Here is a 20408-nt window from a genome sequence, read left to right on the forward strand (position 1 = left end):
GTTAACGGCAGGTTTTACAGTGTTGTGGACACCCAGACCTGCAGATCCTCGGTTCATGTGATTCTGGCTTGAATTCATGTCCTGTTCGCCTTCGCTGGGACAGAGGTATGGAAGAGTTGAGATCCTTGTCCCGTCGGACTTTGAAAGAGCTACAGCGATAGAACAATACCATTAAAAGTGTGCATCCCTGTAGGAGGCACACGGCCCTAGACAGAGCTCCAGGATGACAGCAAGAAATAACTTTGAGGCAGATTTCTGTAGGTGTCACTATTTTGTGACCAGTACTGCCTGCAAAACATCCGTAGATGGAGGATACATATCCAGATGGCAAGGGTTGGCGGACAAGTAACATGATTTCAAATGACATTCCTTTACTGGGCAAGCATTTCAGGACTGACTGCATCCATGAGCTGAAAGGGTGTGGACTGAAACAAGGGCTACTGAGAGGTGGGGCAGTTATGGAATGAATTGAGAATCATATCATTCCTATTTACAACACTTCGGGGGAAGCCCTAAACTATTTCATGATGTGGGACTTTCTCACCGAGTTGTGGACTATACCATAGTGACAGTCATAAGAATCAGCACTGCTTGGACTATGTGACAGCTCTCCATAGTCATCCCAACTGCAGAGAGCAATGGCTTAAGGGGTTGCTAATGGCTTGATGTAGATATTGAGGTTCTTCAATATCCACATCCAAGTCTTATTGAAAAATTGTGAACCACTAGTGAACATGCTAAATCCTTATCATCAGCCTTTTATCCTTTACTGGTGCTGAGAACTTCCTGCTCAGACTCCCAAGCAATAGAAAAGAGTCCACCAAGGAAACCCACAAAACTTCAAGGATCAAGACATGTCTAAGATACTAGAACATTTCCCACTTGGTCAGTGCTCTTGTACAGGGTTCTCCAATGTCGGTCCTGGAGGGCCGGATCCATGCCAGACTTTTTGCATATCCACATTTAGATTAATATAGTTATCTTAAAAATCAGGCATGCATCCGGTCCACGGCTTGGCAGTTCAGACTGGACTGTTCCCATGAGGCACAGGGTCAAGACTGATTTGCATATGGCTGGGTTCAAACTGGAAAGGCATGGTGAGCAAACAAACTATGGATTTAGGCCCAGATCTCTGTACTGGGGTGTATGTATGACATTGTTCTGCATTCTGTCCATCAACTGTTTTTGCTCCTGTCCTCCAGGGCCAACATTGAAGAACCCTGCTCTAGGCCGACAACAGGGCTGGGGCAGAATTATGCTGCTGGCCAGTCGAGAATCTCCCAAAAGTACAGCCCGACATGTTAAACTGTAAAAGTAATACACGGGTGAAGGAATATTGGGCATCTCGTTAATCCCAAACATTTAAAGCCCCAGTCTGTTGGATTGGTCCCCCCGCATCCCCAACCTCTCCAATCTGGCCCAGTTCAGTCACTTACTGTTTCTGTACTGGAAGCCGAAGGACAAGATGCAGGCCAGAAGTGCAACTGCCAAGATCACCACCACGACCAAAAGGAGCTTCTCTACATGGGTGCGCTGGGTCCAACAACTCTGGGGCTGCCGGGAGCTCCGCACATTCACCTGCAAAAAGAGACATTCATTAGTGAACGTGCAAGATCACAGAAACAAGGGTGACGCATCCACGCCTGTTGACATCAAGACATGCTTCAGACAAGCATTTACAATGCAATGGTCTCGGTATTGGTAAAGTTAGAGCTATTGGCATTGCTCATGACATTATTTTTGTTTATGTGTTTGTTTTTAAAACATTTAAAGAAACGGCATTGTTATTTACAATGTCAATCGCTTAATCACTCTCAAATGCGAGACCTATTGCATTTGCACCCACACACAGAGCCACCTACACACACACACTGATTAAGCTATTGACATTGTAAACAACAATGCCGTTTCTCTACATGTTTTAAAAACAAAAACAAACAAAAATAATGTCATGAGCAATGCCAATAGCTCTAACTTTAACAATGCTGAGACCGTTGCATTGTAAATGCTTGTTCCCATTCTACCTGTATATGGTGAAACTTAATGCCTGACTATCTTTGAGCTCAGCTAGATTTTCTAAGGTTTAGGAAACAACTGAAAACTTGGCTTTTCTGCTCCTTTGTTTAAAACTCAGTTCCATGCATTTGTTCTGTCACCACATTTGACATTAATGTCAAAGCGCCAATTGGTATTTGTGAGCTTTATAAAATTATTAACATTAACAAAATTATTAACAGTAACAAAAGTATCCATCAGAAGAAAAGTTACTCAACTGCGGTAATGCTCTTTCTGGTGTATTTTCTATCTAACCACAGATTCCTCACTCACCCACCCACCTCCCTATTCGGTGGAATGGACCTTTGGTCAATACTAATAAAGATTCCGAATTAGAGATCTGCACACTGGCACAATCTGATTACTAAGGGCTCCACAACCACTAATGGATATCAGATTGTGAAAGTGGCAGTTATATTGCAGCCCCTTAGAGAATTGATTAGAAAGGTCTTTGCCCAGGCACTTCCCGTGTACGTCTTGCGCAGCGGGATACCCGGCGGCTGTAAATAGGCACCTCCTTGTGCTGGGTGCAACGTTGGTGTTGTGGGCTGCTCCTGTGGCGCAGATGTCTTTGGCTTTGAGTCCTGCCCCTGCACTGTCTGTGGTGTCCCGTGTAGCCAGATTCCCGCGGATGTAAATAGGTGCCTCCAGGCGCTGGGTGCATAGTCAGCGGTGTGGGCAGCTCCTGCCGCACTGATTTCTGGGGCTTCGAGTCCAGCCCCTGCACTGTTAGCGGTGTCCCGTGCAGCGGGTGTCCCGCGGCTGTAAATGGGTGCCTCCGGACGTTGGGTGCAATGTTGGCGGTGTCGGTGACTCCTACCGCATTGATGTCTGGGACTTCGAGTCCTCCCCTGCACTCTTTATTCTAGTATTCAGGGGCCCTCCTTTGTTCTTTAGGCAGGGTAGGAATTGTTGTAATTAGTGTCTCCATCTTACCCCCTCCCATGGGGGCTCGGTCTAAGGGGGAGGGGAGCCCTCACGCTGACTGAAGACAAACTAGAACTTTAGAGGGAAAACAGTCCCGGGCGAGGTGGAACAGCAGGGCACCCCCTCCTAATGAAGTGGCAAGTTCAGACTTCACTCGCTGCTGCTGCCTGCCTGGTGCCACTGCCTTTACTGTGGCTTCAGCCATGCCACAGCAGTAAGCGGCAGTGGTCCACCCTCGCAGTATGCGCTGCCTAATGCTCATTCATTTTTGGGCAGGTTACTCAAGGACTGTAGCAAAATGAAATATTAAAATTAAATAGGTTAAAATGAATCAAGTATAAACAAATAAAAAAGCTAAATTGAAACGGGAAAACTTGTTTATGTTTGATCGTAAAGTAAACTAAATATTTGAGTGTTTGTTTGGTGTATACATGTTTTTGTATATTGTTTTGAGGTTCAAACAAATCATAGAAATTGCTTAAAACAGGGGTCCCGAGCTTACAATAATGACGCGGGCTGGGGCTCGGAATCCAGTAATGATTTAGTGGAAGCGCACAGAAGACAAAACAGTAAGTTTCCTCGTGTGATGTAACTGGTTGGTGCTCATCTAAAGCACTCCAACACCTCCAGGTAAAGTTCGCGCTATTTTTTTTTTTTGTATATTTATATTGCGCGAACTCTACCCGAAGGTATTGGAGCGCTTTGCATAGCACCGTATTTACATTACACATTCAGGCACGGGGAGATTAAGCGATTTGCCCAGAATCACAGGAAGTGGACGCTATGTAAAACTACAACAAAATTATATATCCAGATTGAGTAAAGGGTATTAACTGGTTAAGCTACCACCATCTCCTCCGAGGGACGTGGACATGGCATCTGCCCCGCTAAATGTTAAAGATACGCTCTTCGTCCGCAGCGCCTGGTGACTGGACACAAGCAACACCAGCGTTGTATCCACTCACTTACTCTTCGGCAGCCTACACGCACACACAGAGCTCCTGCACCACTTCCTGTTTACTAGTAAAATACAGCTTCCGAGGGACCGTGGCAAAATTCTCTCCCCGCCCCCGGCAGAGTATGGTGGCCAGCGGAGATGGCCATGCTATATAACGCAGCTACAGTTCAGTGCTCCGGGAATTTCGTAAGATTGTTTGCACGCGATATGCTGGAAAATACCAAATTACTGTTTTCGTTCAGAGCAATTGTTCCCTGGAAAAAAGATTCCGGAAAGAAAAAGCTTGTCTTCAAACGTGGAGTGAAAGCGTACTAACCCTAAGTATCAAGAAACCCCCCAACCACCTAGAACTTGTTTGGCGTTTAACTGTCTTGATTGAGATGTAAAAAGCCTGAAAAGTAGATTACGTGGGTGCGCGTGCATGCGGTGGCGGCAGCACGTACAGACACACCGCCACACAGGTCGAGTAAGCCATGGCCATCTGTCAGCGAGGAGGTTTTCCTAGCGGGTTCCACTGGGGGGGGGGGGAGGGGGGGTCGAATCATCTCGAGTTATACTCCTACCGGTCTGATAGCATCAGCCGAGTTGTGTTTCATTTCCCCAAGTGTAATTGTTGTTCAATTTCGTGCAAAGCCAAGGAACAAACTTTTGGATGGGATAGTAATAGCCAAAATCCAAACTTCGCTTTTTAGACAAAATCCGCACTTTGTTTTTTAGCAAGAAAGTTAACATACCAGTTCTTGAGGCATCATAAAGTTCTGGCTTTCCGTGCAAGCAAGGCCCTTCAGGGCCAGCCAGTATGCCAACGTGCTCAAACTATACCGGCACCATTTAAAAGACTTAAGTGTCACGAAAACAGACCAGCCAGGGACGGAAGCAGCGAGGAGAGGGGATGCCTGTTTGAAGACATCAGTCCCAGCGCCGCCGCCTTTCTCCGAGGCGAAGCAGAAATGCCTCGGAGAAAGGCAGCGGCGTTTCCGGATTCGGGGGTGTGTTTTGCTTTTCTCTCCTCTTGCCATTGGCTGGAGGAGATAATTAGAAAAGTTGAAAAAAACACGCCCCCGAATCCGAAAAGGACGGGGCCTGTTCGGAGTGACGGACCTCTTCTCCAATGGCTGGCCAGCATTCAAGAGGCCAGCCAATGGAGAACAGGGGAGAAGAGGGGCGGGTTCAAGCCCCTCTTCTCCAAGTCATTATCTCTCGCAAGCGAGACTGCGCAAGCGCAGCCTTCGCTAGCCGAGACCTAACAAAAAACAGCCACACGAAGAATAAATACCCAGCCGTCTGGATTATGAGTAAAGTGATAGGCCGATTTCTGGGACCAGGCCATAGCAGGGGCTTCCGTTGAGTAAAGTGCAGAGTGTTTGAGAAAATGTAGCACAATGCAATGCAAACAAAATAGAACAATGAACTCGAAACAACACTGGAAAATTTGATCATCTACTTTAAAAAAAAATAACATAAGTACCTAGGGAAAGTTTAATGGATACTCAAGTTAATTTGTCCAGTAAGGAAAACATGCATTGGCAAAGCCAATAGGTCTCATCTATACAATATCCTTTAGTTATGTCCATGTTTTTTAGCCATGTTGCACAGCAACATGGCTGCCGTGCAACGGGGCTGAAAGTAAAGGAAAGAAAGTAATAGGACACAGCCAACGTATCATAGCGCTTTTATTTTCTTTAAGCCATGCGGCCCTGCAACCGCGGCTCAAAGAATATTGACCAAACCAAAAAGCTCTTGCATATGTGAGAGCCATTTGGCTTGGTCGGTGTTTTTTTGTGGACGAGAGGAAGCAAGCAACAATGCGGCAGGGCACGGTTGTATTAGTAAAGAGAAAAAAGCTCCTAAAATGTTCTCTCTCCTGAACACTGAACCAGTTTCCCATCATGTTAAAGAGCAGAGGCCCGGCTACAAAATGGGGCTGTCAATTTCAAACTTTAATGCACGATCTGCAAAAAATATTATCCATGTCTTGTGTGTAAACACGGAAAAAAATAATTATGCAATCCCACATACATTTCGAAAACATTCTTCATACATAGTGCTTGCACTTATAAATCCCATGCACAGGAAAATAAACAGGGTAACCCAGTCCCTAGTAATTATGTTAGGAACATTTGTAGAGTACTGGGCATTAAATGGGCCGGGTTCCTCTAGGTTTCAGACCCGTTAGTAATTAAAAACAGAATTCCTATCGGGCCCTTTATTCATGTCCTGATCATTAGTGGCAAATCACAGACCGATTTTTTAACAACTAATGTTAAAAAAAAAAAAGGAGTCATCCATGACATTGATCTAGTTCCCGTTTATATTGCACATCTTTTACTTAGTCTTGTCTCAAATACTGGTCGAGTGGCACACTATATGGATCTTAAAAAGTTAGTTAGCGTGTTTACAGGCTACGTCCCACTTTTTGCATCCCACTTAAAGCCCTGGTTGAGTAATCTGGTGAGCACACGTCACCAGTCTTGGACTTTGCTTTTGCCAGTCATTACTTTCAGGTGCATCCGTGCGATTGGCTGAATGGAATCAGACCAATCTTCTATCCAGAAGGAACCGATTAGTATAATATATACATCCCAGGACTGCAAGACAGCTGCCTCTCGGCATAGATTCATCTGGGCACATCTAAACATTTGTATAGTGCCAAATATCGCTATCATACCATTGCAGCGCTTTCTCAGGGTAAGGGCAGTGCACGATTTTGGCAAACATAATGGATACATTTTTATGACATTAGCCCAAGTCCATGGTTCATGAGCAGCAAAGTGTTCAATAAATAAGGAGAAGGCTGTAAGATAGCAGGGCGTACTAAGAATAGACTTCAGTTTTCTTAAATAGCAACCACAAAAGCACACCAACAAAAACAGAGCAATCCACACCAAATGAACACACAGTGCCAAGGCGACTACAGAACAAGGGTCAACCATCATGATGCATTATTTTGGTCGAGCGTTGGTGATTCCAAAAACAAGGTTCCAATAACTTAAGGGTTAAAGAGCCAACTCCAAAGACGGATTCCCTCGGTGCATAAAAAGACCTCGCATCACCTGTCTGCTTTGGTAGGATTTTCAGAGATGTAAATGTTTGTTTCTTAAAAGAAGGCATCGGTGTGCTCTTGAAAAAATAGAAGCAGAACATGCTGTCAGGCTGGCTACTTTACAAACTATTAAATGTGCCTTCAGGGAACTGAGTCTACGAGCGATTGTTATTTACAGCACTTCCCTCGACTCTTGCATTTTACGTGCTTACAATCTAAAAACTGCCTACTTAGAAGTGTGAGCAGCATGAGAAAGCAGTGGGCTGGAAGCAGGTTTGCTGCTGCGGAGCTGTATACCACTTCTCTTTGGAAATTCCCACACGACCTGTAAAGAAAAGGTTTGAAACATGGCCAACCTTGATTAGAGTTTCTCTCCATGGAACAGAGCGCATTGCTGATGCTGGGGCATTTACAAAGCAAACTCTGTGGAAAACAAGCGTTGGAAGTGACGTTTCAGCTGGTGGAAAAAAAAATACAGTACCCAAATTGCGTCAGGAGCAGCGGACGGGCACTGATGAAATTGAATCAATTCTGTGCTTGGTCCCTGCTCCACAGCAGGCGGTGGAAGTGATGTTTCGGCTGCACTGGCGAATTAAAACGGCTGCCCAGCAGAGTGACGCAGGAGCAGACAAATGGTAAGCAACGGGCGGGCTCCAAGCCCTTTTTGGATACTACAGTGTCTCGCAAGCAAGACGCATGCGCTAGTGCATGCTCCACCCTAAAAAAAGGTTGAAATTGAGAATGAAAATAAATTGTAAACAGTAGAGTGCACAATAATGTTTTTAAGTCGTGGGGGACCACAATCTTCTTTTGAAATTTCTTAAACCAGGCTTTGTGTTAAACTCTAATCGGAACCCCTGTGCCCAATGTGCTTTGAACTCAAGAATTCTGGCAAATCATGGTCTGGAGAGGGTGATGTAGTGGTGATCTGAGGCAGAAATTGGTCAGGATGGAGTGGTGCCATGCTTTATTTAGAGACGGGCAAACTGCAGAATAGTCTTTCATCAATGATCGTTTATGTCTCCTCTGGGGTCTTTAGTTTGGTGACAACTGATCACTAGTAGGAACCACAGGAGAGTGGTTTGTTCATCCATCATACAGGATGGTAGCCCCATGCCAGATTTTCACAACACTACATAATGAGTCACCTTTACATTTAATGTATGGAAATGTAGCTCGTGAATATCTAAAAACTCTGGCATGGTTCCAGCCCTCCCGGACAAACTTTGGACACAGCCATTTGAAAGGGTTCAACACCCTGTCACTCCGTCTGTTGAACTGCTTCTGGAGTGAGCACTAATTTGGGAAAGTTTCCAGTGTGGTGATGGATCCATCTGGCTGGATCCTCCTTTTTTATTCATTTTTTTTACATCCCCACATGGACAGACTGTACATACGACATGCAATTGCTTTTTAATTCTTAGACTGGGCATGTGGCAGAGGGGCTGGCACCACAGAAGCCACAGGGTATCTGCTGGTGGTCTCCCAATAACCCAAAGAACCAGCACAGGAGCTGGCAAATGACCAGACGTAATTTGCAAGTACATTACGTGCCGCTGGTCAAGTGACACAGCCCTACAACTTCAGACCGTTATGCTATCCCAAAAGGTGTCGTGGTGTTGTCAAGGACTTGACTGTACAGTAACCCAGTCCTGGGGGAATGACCAGGATCCTATCAGATATGGGAACATCCACAGCTGAAAGAGAAGGACTCTAGGGAAAAGGACCTCTGCAGAACTCATCTGTGGGGTTGAAAGTATTTAGGTATGGGATAAGCAAACCCTGGGTCAATCGTATGACCATCAGCCCCTCATTTGGGCTGGTCCCGACACCACGGCCAGGATTCACAATAAGCGGAGTGGGAAAAGTTGCTCATGCTCGCTGCACTTCCATTGAACATATGCCTTGAAATCCAATTAAATGTTTTGGTCTCTAAAGCACACAAAAAACCTTCTCTAGTAAGGCCCAAGCTAACAGCAAAGGTATCTGTAGGATGGCAGTTCTACATGCTGACATGGACAAAATGAACCCTTAGGAGGCGCCCCTCTCTCCCACCCAGAACCAAGAACAGGTCAGGAGATGAATCTGCAACTCCGGACAGTCTCACTGATCTGACAACAGGACGCGAACGAAAGATTGTAACCCAACCCAAGAGCGTCCCCTTTTTAGGTCTCGCCTGAGACAGCGCTTTAGCGCTGCTCTCGCGAGAGCTTTTGTAAATGGGGGATCTGGAAGAGCAAACGAGTGCTTTCAGGCCTCCAAATACAGTGCATGTGCGCCAGCCAGGCGCGCGCACCATTTGGCAGCCTGTCATTCATTTCGCGGGCGCTTTGATGTTCTCAGTGAGCCGCGCGGCCACTGCGAACATCAAAGCGCCCGCGAAATGTACACTCCATTTGCCACCCCCTCCCTTATCCCACTTCCTGCTCGTCTTGTTTTCTCTGTCCCTACGTTCTTAACCTGCATCACTCATTTCCTTTGAGTTTACTGTTTCCACACAGTCCCCTATCTATATGCTCCCTGTCTCTTCGTCTCATCCTGGTGCTGGTTTCCTTGCCTTTTTCTCTCCCTGCCCCCACTCTGTCTCCAAACCCTCCCTCCCCCTTTCTCTGCCACCATCCTATTGGTTACACCTGGTTGCCCTTCCTCTTTCCCATTCCTCCATTTGTTAAGCTAGTCAGTCCACATTCTCTCTATGTCCACCCTGCCACATGCCCCTTTCATGCAAACTACCGGACCCGTAAAACTCGGAGGAAATTTGGAAGATGATAAGTCTCCTTTTTTCATGTCCCACATCCCTGCGTTTTCTGTGCCCCACCCTTCGTCTGCCTGCTCAGCTTGTGCCATGATTCATTTTCACCCCCGACAACTGCCTGTGTTTTATACCTTTGTGACCTCCCATTCATGTTACATTCCTCCCTCATCTGCTTTATGATACTTGATGCATTTTCTCTCCTCCACTGTTAAGGAACTCTCTCCTCTTTCTTCTTTCCTGCCATGATAGCCAGTCACCTGTCTCCTGCCCCATCTTGTCCCACCCCACCTTCTGCTTTTAATCCAGGCCCTATTTCTATTTTGCCTTGTGATGATGTTCAGTCTTTTTTCTCCTCCCCCTATGAACATTTTAAGAAGAATGTACATCAGAGGGACGGTCACATACATTCTTCACAGTAACAATCCCTTTTCTTGAAGGAGGAGCCAAGATGGCGACCGGGACGGCAGCGTAGATTCCCGGCTCCGTGAACCTCCGCATCCCGCACGGATATCCTGCATGAGATCCTTATTCTGCGCTACGAGATCGTGTTCGTGAACGAAAGTGGCAACCGATTGTGTGACTCCGAGGTCTCTGACTGCCGTACGACCGGAGAAATCAGCGGTTGAACTTTGCGGCCCGTGCGGTCCCGAAGCCGGGACCTCGAGTGGACGCCTTGGCCGGGTGGCAGTTGAACAACAGCGGCCTGTGGTGACTGGGTGGAGTCGGTCCACCGAAGTGGAGCTCCCTTCGGCCTGCATTTTGCTGCGGCCGCTCCCCCCTGCTGAACGTTGCGGGCTGAGGACATGCCCGGGTGTGCCATTCTCGGACTCCGTGGCGTTTGCCCCTGCCTTTGATGGTGAGCTGCCCAGACGCCGTCCCTGGCTCGCCCTGATCCTTGCGGGCTGCTCCCGGCTTTTCGCGGGAGCTGGTCCGTGGCGGAGACGACTGTTGCCCGTGACCGCGCAACGGCTGAATCTGTGCCTGCCCCAGGATCCCTGTCTTCAGCGACGTGGACCTTGAGGAGTTGTTCCCGGGGTCCTGGCCCAACTACGAGTCGGGCCTTCCCAGCGGCCATTTTGTCGCGATGCAGCCTACCATCCTGTCCGCTGGGACGCAACGAGACTGGGGGTGTGTGACTTACGGGAGTGTGGCGGAGCGATCGGAGGGAGCTGCTCTGGGATACGGCAACCTCCTGGAGGCCCTTGGTGCCCTTCATTACTCCTTGGCTCATGGAGCCGGGGTCCTGGAGGGGAAGCTAGATGTTGTGGTAACAGCGTTGGGACAGTGGCGGCATGCTGGTCCACAGGTACACAGTGGCTTTCCACACTGCACACAAGAGGAAGATGTTGCGGCCCCCCCCGCGATTAGTGTACAGCCGTACACTCCGGACAATATGCTACCGTGTGGTCGGCTAACTGTGGACTTGATTTGTTCCGGAGGTATCGGACCCGAGCGGAAGATGGTGGCCTTGTCCCGTGTGCGGTCTCCGGCGGCCCAGGGACAATTCCAGCAACGTGTGTCTCATTTGGCTGATTCAGCCTGTCTGGACCTTGTGTGCAGTGCAGATCCTGGGGCGACACTGGAAAAGACGCCCCTCCATGAAGCGGTCTGTGCGGATGCGCAGAGACTTCCACCCCATCTGTGTGCGGCGCTTCCCGACTGTTTTTGGACACTCCTGTACCTTGGGACATCGGACATGGTGCTGGGTCGAGGGACAGACATGGGCAGAATCGCAAAAAGCGGTCAAGGCTGAGGCTGATCCTTCGGGGGTGGTCACCTAGTAGACAGGCGGACTCATGGTTGCGCGCTCTCGTGGTTATTCGCATGGTTGGTGTATAATGCTCCCCATTCCCCCCCCCCCCCTTTTTTGATATGGTCGATTTGGTGCTGCTAATCGTTTGCTGGGGGGAGACTTCACCGTGCGGGAGGGAGAAGCCGGGGGTATGTTTTTAAGGCCCTCCTCCAGTTTATTATATCCTTCCCGCCCCCCCGTCTGGGGGGGCTCTTTCTCACTCTCTTTTTCCCTGTCTCTTCTATATTTCGGGTCTAGTTCCAGGGCGACAGGCACACTGCTGGGGGGTGGGGCCATACTCATTCGCAGAGGTGCAGGGTGGGGGGATGGGGGAGGGGACGCTTTAGTCTTTATCTCTTTTTCCATGGCCTCCGTTTTCTTTTCTGTTTCTTTTTGCTTTCTTTTTCTGGGATCAGTGCGATACACCACCCTGATTGTGAATCGTTTGCTCTTCATGTGTGCCACAGTTTCCGGGGGGTTCGCTGGGCTTGAGGTATGGGGACCTGTAGGCGCAACTATCTTTGATATTTCTCCTCATCCGTACTTTCCCGCGCCTGCGCCATTGATTTAACGTAGTGCTGCTTATTGGTTACGTCTCTTATCCTTGCCCCTTCTCGCTGTTGGGAAATTGTTTGGCACCTGCTCCTACTGTTTTGTCTTATCATAAAATGGAAAACCCTTTCTCTCATGGTGTCCTACCTGCGCGGCTCATTGGCCGGACTATATTGGATTGAAGACTTTGCTCTCCGAGGTGCCGCCTGTGTTGACATTTGCTATTATTATCCTGGTTACTTAGCGGCCGGCCCCGGGGGGTTGTAGGCCCATACGTGTAAATGATTGAAACATCAATAAAGGTTTTTCAAAAAAAAAAAAAAAAAAAAAAAAAAAAAAACAATCCCTTTTCTTAATTTGCTTACGTGGGCTGCCTAAAAGGGGGGTTAAAACACTCAAAAATGCTGAGTCGATATACAAACTAGCAAGGGTATACAGCGGAGCAGCAAGGGGGGGGGGGGACACTCCGCCCCCCCCCTTACCTGCGGCCATCACGGGGCAACGCAGGAATCGCCAGCAAACCCCCCCCCCCTCCCCCCCCCCTTTACATTAGGCTCGCGGGCAAAAAATGCAGGACCCGTCACGGGCAACAAAAGGCATAGCTACTTCACTGAGGTTATAAAATGGGGGCATATTTTTCTTACTCAACTATTCTAATCACGGGAGCTGTAGTTCTGTGGCATATTCGGTATTGAATGTCGATTTGCTGCACTTTCAGCATAATCTACCATCTGTTGCACAATTTTTAGATTTCAACAAAAAAAAAATTGTTTCCATCTCAAACGGCTCAAAAGTAAACAAATAGCCACAGATGGTGCCACACATTGACAGACCCTTTGGAGAGGTTATCTGGTCACCTTTGAGTTGCTGATGGCTGTGTGTGTGTTTAACTGGTATTCACTTGATAAAACATTTATGCAGACAGTATTAACGTGTGTGGAAATGACAAAATAGTGAACAAGCATTTGCAATGCAATAGGTCTCGCATTTACATGAGTTTAAGCTATTGGCATTGTAAATGACAATGCCTTTTATTTATGTTAAAAAAACAAAAATAAAAGGCATTGTCATTTGCAATGTCAATAGCTCAAACTCGCATAAATGCGAGACCTATTGCTTTGCAAATGCTTGTTTTGTTGGTTACCAAGGGGGCTGTCGTAGGCTGCACAGGATATTGGCCAAGAATTAGCAGAGTCTGAGCAGCAACAGTGAAACAGACAGAATTCACAACAAGGTTCTGGTGTCTCCAGATATCCACTGCAAACAGGAGACATTTTTATGTCCAGACCAGCAGGGTCCGGTCTCTACATACAGTTAGGTGTCTAGGGATCTGCAAAGGGGGAACACAAGGAGTTCATCTCAGAGCACCACAGCCCTCCCCAGAGCTCCGCTGCTGAACGCAAACTTCAGCATGGACCGGGAGGTTGCAGTAGGGCTCAGTGTCCGGCGCAGGCCGGCCCAGAACGAGCTGCACTTCCCCGCGGCGCTGCAGAAACCATGCTGGAGGGAGTTCTACTCCTTAAAGGAACCCCAGGAACCAGCATCTGCAGGTAAGCCCCGTCTTTTCAGAGCCCTGCCTATTAAAAGGTAATTTGGCTGAAAGCCTCGCCTGCAACCAATCACTGGGCAGGTAGCCTTTGAGCAGAAACCAAAGTATGGTGCCCCGCGAGGGAAACAAACCTCTTATACCAAACGTACAGCCGGTGCTCGGTATGCCCACACGAGAATACAGCGCCTAGCTGCACGATCGTATCAGAAGCTGTATCCAACATACTTGACACTAAGCACTGAAAGACTATGCACAGGAGAAACCTGCGGCCCTCAAGAGGTCCGAGTACCCTTGGTTATTGCAGTTAAGCGCCTACTCGTCGTTAGCAATGAGTAGGAAATGTACAACTGGAAAAATCTTAAACAAAAGTTTGGGCTGTTTTCAGTATTTGAGAATATATAGTAAAACCCGAACCCACAAATACATTCGTTACTTTAGGTGGATTTTCGCTCAACTGCCAGGAGTCCTAAGTGCATACCTACTGAGATGGACACATTGTAAGAGGTGAGGGTACGAGTGCCTGCTGCACACGAAATGACAAAGCGCAGGGCGCATCAAAAACCTCTTGGGGGGGCGGGGGGGCAGCAATAGAACTGCTTCAGCGAGGGGTTTCATTTGCTCTTTTGTTTTGTTGAAAAACGCCTTTGTGGCTGCAACCATCCCCTCGGGTCTCCTGTTACAGCAGCAAAGTTTGGCAACGTGCCACATTCACACTCCGATGACCAGTTTTGCTAAAGGGAAACACCTGCGCTGTAATACGTCGGTAATACGGCTTAGTGACCAGCGCACGTAGCCGCTGATGGACGGGCAGCTGCAGAGGCGCACACGTGGGGGCAGTGGTGCCTAGAGGGGGGCGAGCCAGGAAGCTAGAGCGATCCGAGCCAGGGATCTCGCTTGGCACTTAGGGCCCGGAAAACGTTTGCCATTAAATCATACAACAAACATTAATGATAAAGTCTCTTCTAATTTCAAAAAAGTGCATTCTTTTAACATGTGGAAGCTTTGACATGAATAGTTTTTAAACCTGAATTTGGAACCATTCCTGCTCCAGCCCCACCCTGGCGACAGTGCCATGAGTGAACCAAGAAGGAAGACCTGTGAACCCTGTATGTTGCCCAGATTCTTACAGATAGTCTATTATATCAAACACAATAGGTTTTTGTACAGCTGGTTTTCTGAAGGCACGCATTTGGAGGAGCTTTCATATGGGATAGTTACGAATAAGGAAGATCAGTAAAATAAAATAGCTGCCTAAAATCACACCATTTGCTTGCGGGAAAGGCATGATTTATCTAGGTTTTCCGGTTTCACTTCATACAGACCAGCAACAATGGTATTGGGTCTCTCATTTTTACCTCAAATGCTAATGCTTGGTTTTTAATTCTTTGTGAGAGTACCGTGAAGGTGTAGGTAAAGCCGCATGAAAGCTCGACTCGTTATGGGCTCGAGGTTCCAACGCGACTCCGAGCTGGACAAGGGCCGGGCTTCAGGCTCGAGCTTTCAGTGGCTCGCCCACCTTTAGTGGTACCTGCAGGAGTCCTTTGGACCCCGTGTTGGGCTGTTACCAAAGCTTTCCCTTCTTCCTCGAACTGCAAGGACGGTGCAACAAACAGCGCTACGGCTCACAGTAGTAGGAACTGTCATCTACTACAATTATAAAATCCCCCGCAGATACCCGTAACTAACCCCCAAGCACTCCAAGTCGGGGTTACAGGATCACTTCACTAAAACGCTAAATACACAAATGCTTTTAGTTGTGTGTGGGGGGGGGGGGAGAAAGACTGCCATATACCAATTGTTCTTGATTGGGCACTCCTTGGACAGGAAAATCACTTCCTTTGACTTTTGTAGTAGTGAAAACAGGTGCGTTTTCCTGTCATTAGCCGGTTACATGTTACACTTGTAATAAGCGCGTGATAACCTAAGCAGGTGTCCTGGCGCCGATAGACCAAAACATGGTTAGAACGTGGCAGCCATAACCCATGGGATCTGTACCTAGGTCATTACGTGATTACAGTCCATACACCCAGTTCAAGGCCTTTGATGTGCAAAAATTGCTGACGTCTTGCACAGGGTTTTGGGCAGAGAATTCCACAATCTAGCAGCCGCCACCGAAAAAGCACTGCCACTGCCAAGTCCAAGCCCAAGCCCAATAAAATCTAGGGAAAGAGGAGGAAGTCATCCAGAGGTGTAGTGAACAACCAGGAATATAGATATTGCATTTTTTTCTACAGTAAAATGTGGTCCAGACTGATGGATGTGCATGCGCCAGGCAGAGGGATTTGAACATGGCCATCGGGAGCAGTGCAGCGTGTCAAGGAGGCATATAATGGTCAAGTCAACATTCCAGTAACGAGATGGACAGATGGATGCTAGCAGAGACCGCAGTTTTTGGGGCTCGGGGATGCCCCAAGAAGTGGGATAAAAAGTGGTCGCATTGGAATGTGTATCGCCTACAGTTGAAATGGAGATGAATAAGCAAGTGTGCCGGGAGGAGAGGGTATAGTACACATCAAGTACTAACCGCTGTCCATTGATTTGTTGACCATCTCAGAAATGTTGTCAAATCATGTATGTATGGCTTTGATTAAAACCAATAAACAGATTTAAAACAAAAACAAAAAAGTCAACAGTCCAGGGGTTAAAGCACAGCTGGACGACAAGTCCAATATTTAACATCCTCTCTTGCAGGAGTAAAATAACTTGTTTCATATATCTCATCCGATCGCATCTCTTCCTTTTTAAACTATTTAAATATAATTTATTACCTTTACCCAATTCATTGGTACTCCATTCACAGATTTCAGAAAATCGAACGTTGAGTTGGCCTTGATGACGTTAGAACTCGTGACTTGCGGATCAGCCCAGGTGTCAGCAGGGTGTTTAACTACTGGGCCCCTTGAGTCTGTAGGACCCGCTGAACTCCCAAACCAAGCAGTGAGGACTAAAGGAACCACGACCAAGCGTTCTTTTGTGAAGGTTCTCTGCCCTCTTCCCCGCCCCACTGGGGGGCAGAGCGCTTTGTATCATTGGCAGAAAACACAAAACTGCAAATAAAATTAACAAGCATTGGCATAGCCAATAGGTCTAGCCTTTGGGACCTTATAAGTGTTTAGCCATGCAACAGTTGCATAACTAAATACTTATAAAGGTCCCAAAAGCGAGACCTATTGGCTATGCCAAGCGGCCGTGAAAGTGATCGCGATCAAACATCAAAGCGGCCATGAAAGTAATCGCTGTCAAGCGCGGCGCGCGCGCACATGTACTGTAGCTCTAGGCTGGCCTGGTAGCACTTTAGAGCCCTCTCAATAAGTTTCGCCAGACCAGCGCATGCGCTGGGTCAGGCGAGACCTAATAAAAGCTGAAAGCTTCTTCAGTGAAATGGGTGTAGGTGGTGCCAGTGCAACGTTTTAGGACTCCCTAGGGGAAGCAACCTTTTGTTCTTCCCATGCGGGTAATAGGACCCGAATCCAATGCTTCTAGTCCAGGGGCAATCTAATCTCTCTAGGCAGTGGCCAAGTATTGATTTATCGTACAAATGACCCCTTAGTCTAGGAGGTGGGGTGTGGATGTATATATATATTTACACACACACATAAAATGTAGGTGTGGGTGTTCTCTCTGTCTCTCCCCTCCCCCTCTGTTCCTCCCCCTCTGTTCCTCCCCCTCTCCCTCTCCCCCTCCCCCGTACAGAAAATCATTGAGCACGTAAAAAAGCAAAGCACGTTTAGATGGTTTGAAACAGAGGCCGATTGGTCCGGACCAATGTGGTGAGACTTTACAACTACAAACCATGACTGATGTCCTTTAACTTGGAAAGCACACCTCAGTTCAACTCTTCAGGGAGCATAAAGTAGCATTTTGATTGCTCATGAAAGTATACACAGGCTTAATCGGAGTTAATTTTAATAACCTGGACAGACGTATACTGAAATAACTGGACACGAGCATCATATTAATGTTTAACGCTAGATTTCCTTAAACTTTATTTTTGATAAGTATATCATCAGTAATGATTTCTTTGCTGGTTTTAGGTCTGGCTGGTGATCGCAGCAGTCACCAGATCTTATGTGGTCAACACTAAAAAATGTAGCAGTAGTTGGGGGGGGGGGGGGGGGGGAGGGTAGGGGCGAGAATCCACCTCAAATAATATTCACAATCCTGGGTAGGGTGAACCGCAGAAGTCACTAAATAAACCTGTACGTTAACCTTCTGGTAGCTTGGCACAAAGCAGTCAGGCTGTACTTGGAGTCAACGGCTAAAGTACAAATGCAGTACTCAAACACTAATACAAAGAAGAATTCCAAACCAATTTAGAAAGGAGTACATTTTAATAAATAACATGACAAAAACAACAATACAATAAGTGAACTGTAGATAGCAATTTTTAAGTCTGAATTAAGACAGCAGTACAATCCTTCTGATTCTCTGCAGGCCCAGGAGGGTTCTGTGGTCACTACAAACCGGTTCTGTGGTCACTACAAACCAGTTCTGGGGTAACCCCCTCTCCTCCCCCCCCTCCTGCTAGGTTTGGGGCCAAGTTGACTAGGAAGACCTAGGTGTGAGCTACATCTTCCTGTGACAGGGTAGGCACCCTCTGAAGCCCAGAACGGGGGCTGGGCATATGAGAAAAACACCTCTCCACACCTCACCAGATGGGGCCAACTCAGCAGTCAGGCGACACTGGCAGAAATGCCCTTTTTGGGTTAGGCAGAGAAATAACTACTTTCTAAAAGTGTAATTGATAAAACAAGAATACAAAAACAGACCTGACCATTAAGCTAGATTTTAAATTACTGTTAAAATGAAATGAGTATTTTTTCTAGCTACTCTCACAGTGAAACTAAGCATTATACATGGTCATAAGGTAACCCACTATTTTCCTATGGGAGAGTCAGCCTAGATACATTGAAATGGACTTTGGGGGCTTTTCACTGCTAGGACATTTAACCCCTTCAGTGCCCATGACGAGCTGGACTCGTCATGGGCTGCGGTGGCGCTGTGCCCATGACGAGTCCAGCTCGTCATGAACTCCGTCCGCTAATGCAAGGCGCGGCACTGGGCGGGGAAAGGGGCGGGCATGCAAGGGGTTAAAACATTAAATATACATTTACTACTCCCTGAACACCATGCACCCTGCCTTATGGGCATTTAAGGTATACCTTAGATGTGACTTACAACTATTAAAAAAGTAAGGTTCACTTTGCAAAAAAAGGAAAAATATTTTACAGTGCTACTTTAGTGGGTGGTAAAAGCAGAACATGGACAACTACACAACTAGCCCATCAGCACTGGCACTGAGGTGCACTTATTTTTTAGACTAAGTGCATATGTGATCAACCAATGGCACCATATCACCATTAGTGACAGCATTCGTCTCCATTGCCCTGCGAGTGCATGCATTTGTCTGATCACGCAAGCATTGCAAGGGAGGCTCAGTCCTTTAGTTTTGGATTTTCTCCTTTCATCTGTCCCGTTTCATTCCTTGGTTTTATTTTAAAACATTTTACAGCATACTACAACTCCCCCAGAGGGTGCTAACAGGCAGCTTGCTGGTCTGCATTCTGTGAAACCACGGCCTCTAAACCAGGTACCCATCATGGAATGTTACTTTCCATAGTACATCATTTTATACTATTGAAAGACAACCAATACATTGATTCTAAACATGGCGGCCATGCTAGAAATGGAACCAGCGAAACAGTATGTACAATACCAAAACAAGGCTACTGCAATGTGCATTTTTATTTATTATACCATGCATGAGCCCATGCTTAGGCGACATCATATTTTAAGTTTTTTACTTTTATCCTTAGAATTTATTATTTGTATGTTGTTGAGTTTGTGAGAATTTTATTGTTGATGTGTAAGTGCTGAATGCAAAAATTAGTCAGTGGGTGTATGTATGTATGAGAGGGTAGGGCGACAGTTTCCAGATATAACTGAGTGCATAAAGCCATCAATGACTGTGAATGCATTTTAATTTATAGACCAGATCTAGTGGCATTGTCAATGCTTGTTCTAATTTACATATGGGTTAAACACAACCTGCTCTCCCACCCCCTAGATTTACTTGAAATTAGCCTCCTGAGAAAGAGGGAATAGCTTGAAATGCTTTGGGGAACAAAATGCTCATCTGGGGCACTATTAATCCAAATATAATGGACTGATTAACCTGAAAAGCGTATAATTAATTCGAAAAACATGACTAAAGCACTACGCACATTCTTAATAAAAATAGACTGCAGGGATTTTCATTGGCATATTTTAATGAAATAGCAGATTGAAGTATGTAACAAACAGCACAGTGATAAGCTTTTCCCACCACCCCAAACATCCTTGCATTTCTTAGGTCTGGCGTTAGCCAAGACTTTTTGATTTTAGTAAAATTATTTGCATAATGGAATGGAAAGACATTTGTAGAGCGCATGGCTACCCGGATGCGTCCCAGCGCTATGAACTGACACGAAGGAGACAGAAAGCTAAGGAAACAGTGCGGTCTTTAATTGGTTACGAAAAGCCAGATGATTGGAGACTGTGCGAAGGTGTAAAGGCAGAAAGTTCCAGAGTTTGGAGGCGTTATAAGAAAACAGCCAGCCGCCACTTCTGGTCCTCTTGATCCTAGGGATCTCTGCTAGATACAGGTCGTCTGACCGGAGATTCCTATTTGCTTTATAAGGGCGTACCATGGTTGAGTTAATGGGCGGACCAATCCCCTGCATTGACTTAGGTGCCAGACATAAGGCCTTGAATCTAATGCGTTTCTGCACTGGAAGC

General features: G+C 46.8%; 1 protein-coding gene across 3 annotated transcripts in view; it reads right to left on the bottom strand.

Annotated features, from left to right (window-relative positions):
- ECE1 (endothelin converting enzyme 1) overlaps positions 1 to 20408 on the bottom strand; it is a 398159-nt gene that overhangs the window by 179079 nt on the left and 198672 nt on the right. For all 3 annotated transcript variants that reach the window (XM_085608988.1, XM_085608989.1, XM_085608987.1), the window contains one exon: positions 1437 to 1578. In XM_085608988.1, the coding sequence (XP_085465114.1) occupies positions 1437 to 1578 (142 nt within the window). The remainder of the gene's footprint in view (positions 1 to 1436; positions 1579 to 20408) is intronic.

Source organism: Triturus cristatus, chromosome 1_2 (assembly GCF_964204655.1).
Source record: "Triturus cristatus chromosome 1_2, aTriCri1.1, whole genome shotgun sequence".
NCBI classification, from domain to species: Eukaryota; Metazoa; Chordata; class Amphibia; order Caudata; family Salamandridae; genus Triturus; species Triturus cristatus.